Source organism: Eucyclogobius newberryi, unplaced genomic scaffold (genome assembly GCF_026437365.1).
Source record: "Eucyclogobius newberryi isolate DKJ021-1_F unplaced genomic scaffold, fEucNew1.0.hap1 SCAF_7, whole genome shotgun sequence".
NCBI lineage: Eukaryota > Metazoa > Chordata > Actinopteri > Gobiiformes > Gobiidae > Eucyclogobius > Eucyclogobius newberryi.
In genome coordinates, this window is record NW_027316389.1 from 1,933,738 (window position 1) to 1,941,237 (window position 7,500).

The 7,500-nt window shown below is 53.3% G+C and overlaps 1 protein-coding gene across 1 annotated transcript in view; it reads right to left on the bottom strand.

Annotated features, from left to right (window-relative positions):
• Positions 1-6,459: 6,459 nt before the first annotated feature.
• LOC140348865 (BTB/POZ domain-containing protein kctd15-like) overlaps positions 6,460-7,500 on the bottom strand; it is an 11,726-nt gene continuing 10,685 nt past the window's right edge. Inside the window, exons 4-5 of the mRNA XM_072434982.1 lie at positions 6,743-7,045; positions 6,460-6,663 (exon numbers count right to left, since the gene is read on the bottom strand). Of these exons, the coding sequence (XP_072291083.1) occupies positions 6,475-6,663; positions 6,743-7,045 (492 nt within the window). The 3' untranslated portion in view covers positions 6,460-6,474. The remainder of the gene's footprint in view (positions 6,664-6,742; positions 7,046-7,500) is intronic.

Genomic DNA, 7,500 nt, shown 5'->3' on the forward strand with positions numbered 1-7,500 from the left:
TCAGCGTGACGTCATCAGCGTGACATCATCAGCGTGACGTCACACTGATGACGTCACACTGATGACGTCATCAGTGTGACGTCATCAGCGTGACGTCACGCTGATGACGTCATCAGCGTGACGTCATCAGCGTGACGTCACGCTGATGACGTCATCAGCGTGACGTCATGCTGATGACGTCACACTGATGACGTCATCAGCGTGACGTCACACTGATGACGTCACACTGATGACGTCATCAGTGTGACGTCATCAGCGTGGCGTGACGTCACACTGATGACGTCACACTGATGACGTCACACTGATGACGTCATCAGCGTGACGTCATCAGCGTGACGTCATCAGCGTGACATCATCAGCGTGACGTCACACTGATGACGTCACACTGATGACGTCATCAGCGTGACATCATCAGCGTGACGTCACACTGATGACGTCACGCTGATGACGTCATCAGCGTGACGTCATCAGCGTGACGTCATCAGCGTGACGTCATGCTGATGACGTCATCAGTGTGATGTGACGTCACACTGATGACGTCACACTGATGACGTCACACTGATGACGTCATCAGTGTGACGTCACGCTGATGACGTCATCAGCGTGACGTCACGCTGATGATGTCACGCTGATGACGTCACGCTGATGACGTCATCAGTGTGACGTCACGCTGATGACGTCACAGAGGGACTCAGCTCCACTTCCTGTCATTTTAAACTCTTCAACATTTTCTTCACAAACTGACACTTTAACGGAAGTAAAAGTGACACATATTTAGCAAAGATGCCCTCCCACAGAACTGAGGGACTTTAAGTATAAAACTAAAAGTATAAATAACTTTTTTGAGGCTCAAACGTCTCATTTAAACTCTAAACAAACGTCCCAAAGGTCAAACTCTTCCTTCTGCTTCTTCTTTTCGTTCACACTTTCTCTCGCCGCCGTCGTTCGGAGCTGGTTCTCCTCCTCTCGTCTCCGCCCCTCGTCTCCGTCCCCGCCCCTCGTCTCCATCTCCGTCCCCGCCCCTCGTCTCCATCTCCGTCCCCGCCCCTCGTCTCCGCCCCCAAACCCCGTGAAAACCCCGTTGTCGTAGTTACAGATGCAGTTTTCGCTTCCTGGTTTTAACGAGTCGTTTTCTTTTATTTTTTTATTTTTTTATTCTTCATAAAAGCGTGTGTAAAATAACGGGAGGTTTTTATCGCTTTATGGTCTTTCTTCCTCCGGGCATTGATTTGTACAATAATAATGAATAATAATGAGAATAATATTGGTGAATTGCGTTGGTTTTGGCGGGAGGGCGTGGCCGCGTGAAGGCCGCCGCCCCCATTCGCCGCCGTCGGGGAAAAGGACACGACTTTTGCGACTATTTATATTTCCTATGTTCTGTATTAAAACATTTCAGGCAATGCAATTTTACAGTTGTTTGTACCTTTGCAAAAAATGAATAAATAAATTGATAAAGAGTTTGTTTTGGAGCTTCTTGTGTCAAACATGTCTTAAGGTTGCCGGGGCGACGGCCTCAGTGGGGGAGGGGCCACAGTGGGGGAGGGGCCACAGTGGGGGAGGGGCCACAGTGGGGGAGGGGCCACAGTGGGGGAGGGGCCACAGTGGGGGAGGGGCTGTCAACTCTACAGTAGGAGTTTAGTTTTCGGGCCAGTTTTCTGTCGTCTACAGAAGGGGGGGCTCTGGGCTTGTAGTTGGTGAGAAGCCGGAGCCCACTCCACACAGAGGCGGGGCCACTCCACACAGAGGCGGGACCACTCCACACGGAGGCGGGGCCACTCCACACGGAGGCGGGGCCACTCCACACGGAGGCGGGGCCACTCCACACGGAGGCGGGGCCACTCCACACGGAGGCGGGGCCACTCCACACGGAGACGGGGCCACTCCACACGGAGGCGGGGCCACTCCACACAGAGGCGGGGCCACTCCACACGGAGGCGGGGCCACTCCACACGGAGGCGGGGCCACTCCACACGGAGGCGGGGCCACTCCACACAGAGGCGGGGCCACTCCACACAGAGGCGGGGTTGTTGAACAGCTGCTTCAGACGTGTTGCACTGGGCTCTAGCTCTCGACTCCTGCTAAATCCATACTTTGCAACTTTATAGCGCCCTCTAGCTCCGCCCCTGTGCGCTGCCCTCTAGCTCCGCCCCGGTGCGCTGCCCTCTAGCTCCGCCCCTGTGCGCTGCCCTCTAGCTCCGCCCCTGTGCGCTGCCCTCTAGCTCCGCCCCTGTGCGCTGCCCTCTAGCTCCGCCCCTGTGCGCTGCCCTCTAGCCCCGCCCCTGTGCGCTGCCCTCTAGCTCCGCCCCTGTGCGCTGCCCTCTAGCCCCGCCCCTGTGCGCTGCCCTCTAGCCCCGCCCCTGTGCGCTGCCCTCTAGCCCCGCCCCTGTGCGCTGCCCTCTAGCCCCGCCCCTGTGCGCTGCCCTCTAGCCCCGCCCCTGTGCGCTGCTTGTTCTGCTCGTGTCGTTCGGGGCTGAATCTCTTTATAATCCAGAAGCTTTGACACATTTTAACACAAAACTCACTGGTATCGGATCGATATATCGCGATACTTGAGTGGTATCGTGTCACTCGGTATTGGTATCGTCACTACGTTTGTTAAACTCTTAAACGAGACTTTGATAAACAGTTTGTTTCTTTTGAACAGAATTTATTTGTAAAAAAAAAAAAACTCAGAAGTTTGACATTTTTCTTTTATGAATTCATATGTACAAAAGAAAAACATGAAATATTCACAATTCAAACTTTTAGAAAAGATTTAAAATTACACGTCCTCAGAACCATGTGACCAGAACCATGTGACCTCAGCATGTGACCAGAACCATGTGACCTCAGCATGTGACCAGAACCATGTGACCTCAGCATGTGACCAGAACCATGTGACCAGAACCATGTGACCTCAGCATGTGACCAGAACCATGTGACCTCAGCATGTGACCAGAACCATGTGACCAGAACCATGTGACCTCAGCATGTGACCAGAACCATGTGACCTCAGCATGTGACCAGAACCATGTGACCAGAACCATGTGACCTCAGCATGTGACCTCACCATGTGACCACACCATGTGACCACAGCCATGTGACCACACCATGTGACCACAGCCATGTGACCACACCATGTGACCACACGATGTGACCACACGATGTGACCACAGCCATGTGACCACAGCCATGTGACCACAGCATGTGACCTCACCATGTGACCACAGCCATGTGACCACAGCATGTGACCACAGCATGTGACCACAGCCATGTGACCACAGCCATGTCACCACAGCATGTGACCACACCATGTGACCACACCATGTGACCAGAACCATGTGACCAGAACCATGTGACCACAGCCATGTGACCACAGCATGTGACCACACCATGTGACCACACCATGTGACCACACCATGTGACCACACCATGTGACCTCACCATGTGACCACACCATGTGACCACAGCCATGTGACCACAGCCATGTGACCACAGCATGTGACCAGAACCATGTGACCTCATCATGTGACCAGAACCATGTGACCACACCATGTGACCACACCATGTGACCAGAACCATGTGACCTCAGCATGTGACCTCAGCATGTGACCAGAACCATGTGACCTCAGCATGTGACCAGAACCATGTGACCTCATCATGTGACCAGAACCATGTGACCACACCATGTGACCACAGCCATGTGACCACAGCCATGTGACCACAGCCATGTGACCACACCATGTGACCTCAGCATGTGACCAGAACCATGTGACCTCAGCATGTGACCAGAACCATGTGACCAGAACCATGTGACCTCAGCATGTGACCACACCATGTGACCACAGCCATGTGACCACAGCATGTGACCTCACCATGTGACCTCACCATGTGACCACACCATGTGACCACAGCCATGTCACCACACCATGTGACCACAGCCATGTGACCACAGCCATGTGACCACAGCCATGTGACCACAGCATGTGACCTCACCATGTGACCACACCATGTGACCACAGCCATGTGACCACAGCCATGTGACCACAGCATGTGACCTCACCATGTGACCACAGCCATGTGACCACAGCATGTGACCACAGCATGTGACCACACCATGTGACCACAGCCATGTGACCACACCATGTGACCTCAGCATGTGACCACACCATGTGACCACACCATGTGACCACAGCCATGTGACCTCACCATGTGACCACACCATGTGACCACAGCCATGTGACCACACCATGTGACCTCAGCATGTGACCACACCATGTGACCACACCATGTGACCTCAGCATGTGACCACACCATGTGACCACAGCCATGTGACCACAGCCATGTGACCACAGCATGTGACCACAGCATGTGACCTCACCATGTGACCACACCATGTGACCACAGCCATGTGACCACACCATGTGACCTCAGCATGTGACCACACCATGTGACCACACCATGTGACCTCAGCATGTGACCACACCATGTGACCACACCATGTGACCACAGCCATGTGACCACAGCCATGTGACCACAGCATGTGACCACAGCCATGTGACCACAGCATGTGACCACACCATGTGACCACAGCATGTGACCACACCATGTGACCACAGCATGTGACCTCACCTTGTGACCACACCATGTGACCACAGCCATGTGACCACACCATTTGACCACAGCATGTGACCACAGCCATGTGACCACAGCCATGTGACCACACCATGTGACCACAGCCATGTGACCACAGCATGTGACCTCACCATGTGACCACACTATGTGACCACAGCCATGTGACCACAGCATGTGATCTCACCATGTGACCACAGCATGTGACCACACCATGTGACCACACCATGTGACCACACCATGTGACCACAGCCATGTGACCACAGCCATGTGACCACACCATGTGACCACACCATGTGACCACAGCCATGTGACCACAGCCATGTGACCAGAACCATGTGACCACAGCATGTGACCAGAACCATGTGACCACACCATGTGACCACACCATGTGACCACAGCATGTGACCAGAACCATGTGACCACAGCCATGTGACCACACCATGTGACCACACCATGTGACCTCACCATGTGACCTCAGCATGTGACCAGAACCATGTGACCACACCATGTGACCACAGCATGTGACCACAGCATGTGGCCAGAACCATGTGACCTCATCATGTGACCACAGCCATGTGACCACAGCATGTGACCACAGCCATGTGACCACACCATGTGACCACAGCCATGTGATCACAGCCATGTGACCAGAACCATGTGACCACACCATGTGACCACAGCCATGTGACCAGAACCATGTGACCACAGCCATGTGACCACAGCATGTGACCACACCATGTGACCACACCATGTGACCACAGCCATGTGACCAGAACCATGTGACCAAAGCCATGTGACCACAGCCATGTGACCAGAACCATGTGACCACAGCATGTGACCAGAACCATGTGACCAGAACCATGTGACCACAGCATGTGACCAGAACCATGTGACCACAGCCATGTGACCACACCATGTGACCACACCATGTGACCAGAACCATGTGACCACTCCTTTTCGCTCGGGTCAGAGCCAGAGGGAGTTTAATGAGACTATTTCTCATTAAATCAAACATTGACCTGAATCGAGCTCAAAACCTCAAATTCTCAGACATTTTAGACTTTTACAAAATGTATTTATATTGAAATTATCTTCACTTTTCAAAGAGGAATCGACGTCCTCGGACAGCCACGTTTCCATGGCAACATTTCCGTGTTCCAGCGTCAAAGTCTGAAAACTGAGCCTCGCGGTTTATGAACTCAAAACAAGTTAAACAAAGTGAACTGATCAATCAAAACAGTCGTTACATTTGTGAGAGTGATAATGTGCTTTAGCGTTAGCATTAGCTCGAGTTAGCATAAGCTCGAGTTAGCATTAGCTCGAGTTAGCATAAGCTCGAGTTAGCATTAGCTCGAGTTAGCATAAGCTCGAGTTAGCATAAGCTCGATTTAGCATTAGCTCGAGTTAGCATTAGCTCGAGTTAGCATTAGCTCGAGTTAGCATAAGCTCGAGTTAGCATTAGCTCGAGTTAGCATTAGCTCGAGTTAGCATTAGCTCAAGTTAGCATTAGCTCGAGTTAGCATAAGCTCGAGTTAGCATTAGCTCGAGTTAGCATAAGCTCGAGTTAGCACTAGCTCGAGTTAGCGTTAGCTCGAGTTAGCATAAGCTCGAGTTAGCATTAGCTCGAGTTAGCATAACACATTAGCATAATACATTAGCATAACGGCACATTTGTAACATCAGAGGCTCGAACAGATTCACACACGAGAGACAAACGTGAAAAACACAAGAACTGTCCAGAGGCTCCTGGACGGTCCAGAGGCTCCTGGACGGTCCAGAACTGGTCCAGGGTCGGTCCAGAGCTGGTCTAGGGTCGGTCCAGAGCTGGTCCAGGGTCGGTCCAGAGCTGGTCCAGGGTCAGTCCAGAGGTTCCTGTTTGATCCGGATGGGCGTGGCGTTGATGGCGTTGACGGCATTGACGAAGTTGACGGCGCTGCACAGTTTGAGGTCGCGACACAAAACGTACTCGCTGAACTGGGAGGAGTCGACGCCGCCGCCGCACGAGGCTCTCAGAGAGAAGCCTTTCTGAAACAGACGCTCCAAAACCTGCAACACACCACAAGGAAACCGGTCTGAGCTCCAGCAGCACCAGACTGGACACAGAGATGACCGCCACGCCTCTGACCTGCACAGAGTTGAGGCGGCAGTACCCGTTCAGGGGGAACCGGATGACGTGCGTGGGGTCCTGGTTCCACCCGGCGTTCACCGAGTTGCACATGACGTCGCCGGTCTCGGGGAACACCTCCTCGATGAGCACCTTCTCGCCGCTCAGAGCGATTCTCTCGCCCAGGTCGGGCGTGACGCGCAGCACCAGACACTCACAGCCGGCGGCGCCCTGGGCCTCGCGCTCCGTGTGCCAGCGCTCCAGCTCACGCACCATCGGGGTCAGCTGGTAGAAGCGCGCCTCCTCGTAGAGCGCCGAGAACTCCTGTGGGGGCGGGGCCAGGGGAGAGGGGGCGGGGAGAGGGGGAGAGGGGGCGGGGAGAGGGAGAGAGGGGGCGAGGAGAGGGGGAGAGGAGGCGGGGAGAGGGGGAGGGGGCGGGGAGAGGGGGCGGGGAGAGGGGGCGGGGAGAGGGGGCGGGGATTAGTCCAGTGTTGTCTTCTGCACACTTTCGGGTTTTTAAATATTACGTTTCTCTCCTTTTAGTCAAAAGTGTCTCTTTACATTTGGTCAGAAGTTTTTCAAAGGTCGATGTGAATGTAAAGGTCAGGGCTCAGTCGACCCCTGACCTTTACAGTGTTTACAGTGTGTTTACAGTGTTTACACTGTGTTTACAGTGTGTTTACAGTGTTTACAGTGTGTTTACAGTGTGTTTACAGTGTTTACAGTGTTTACAGTGTATTTACAGTGTGTTTACAGTGTTTACAGTGCGTTTACAGTGC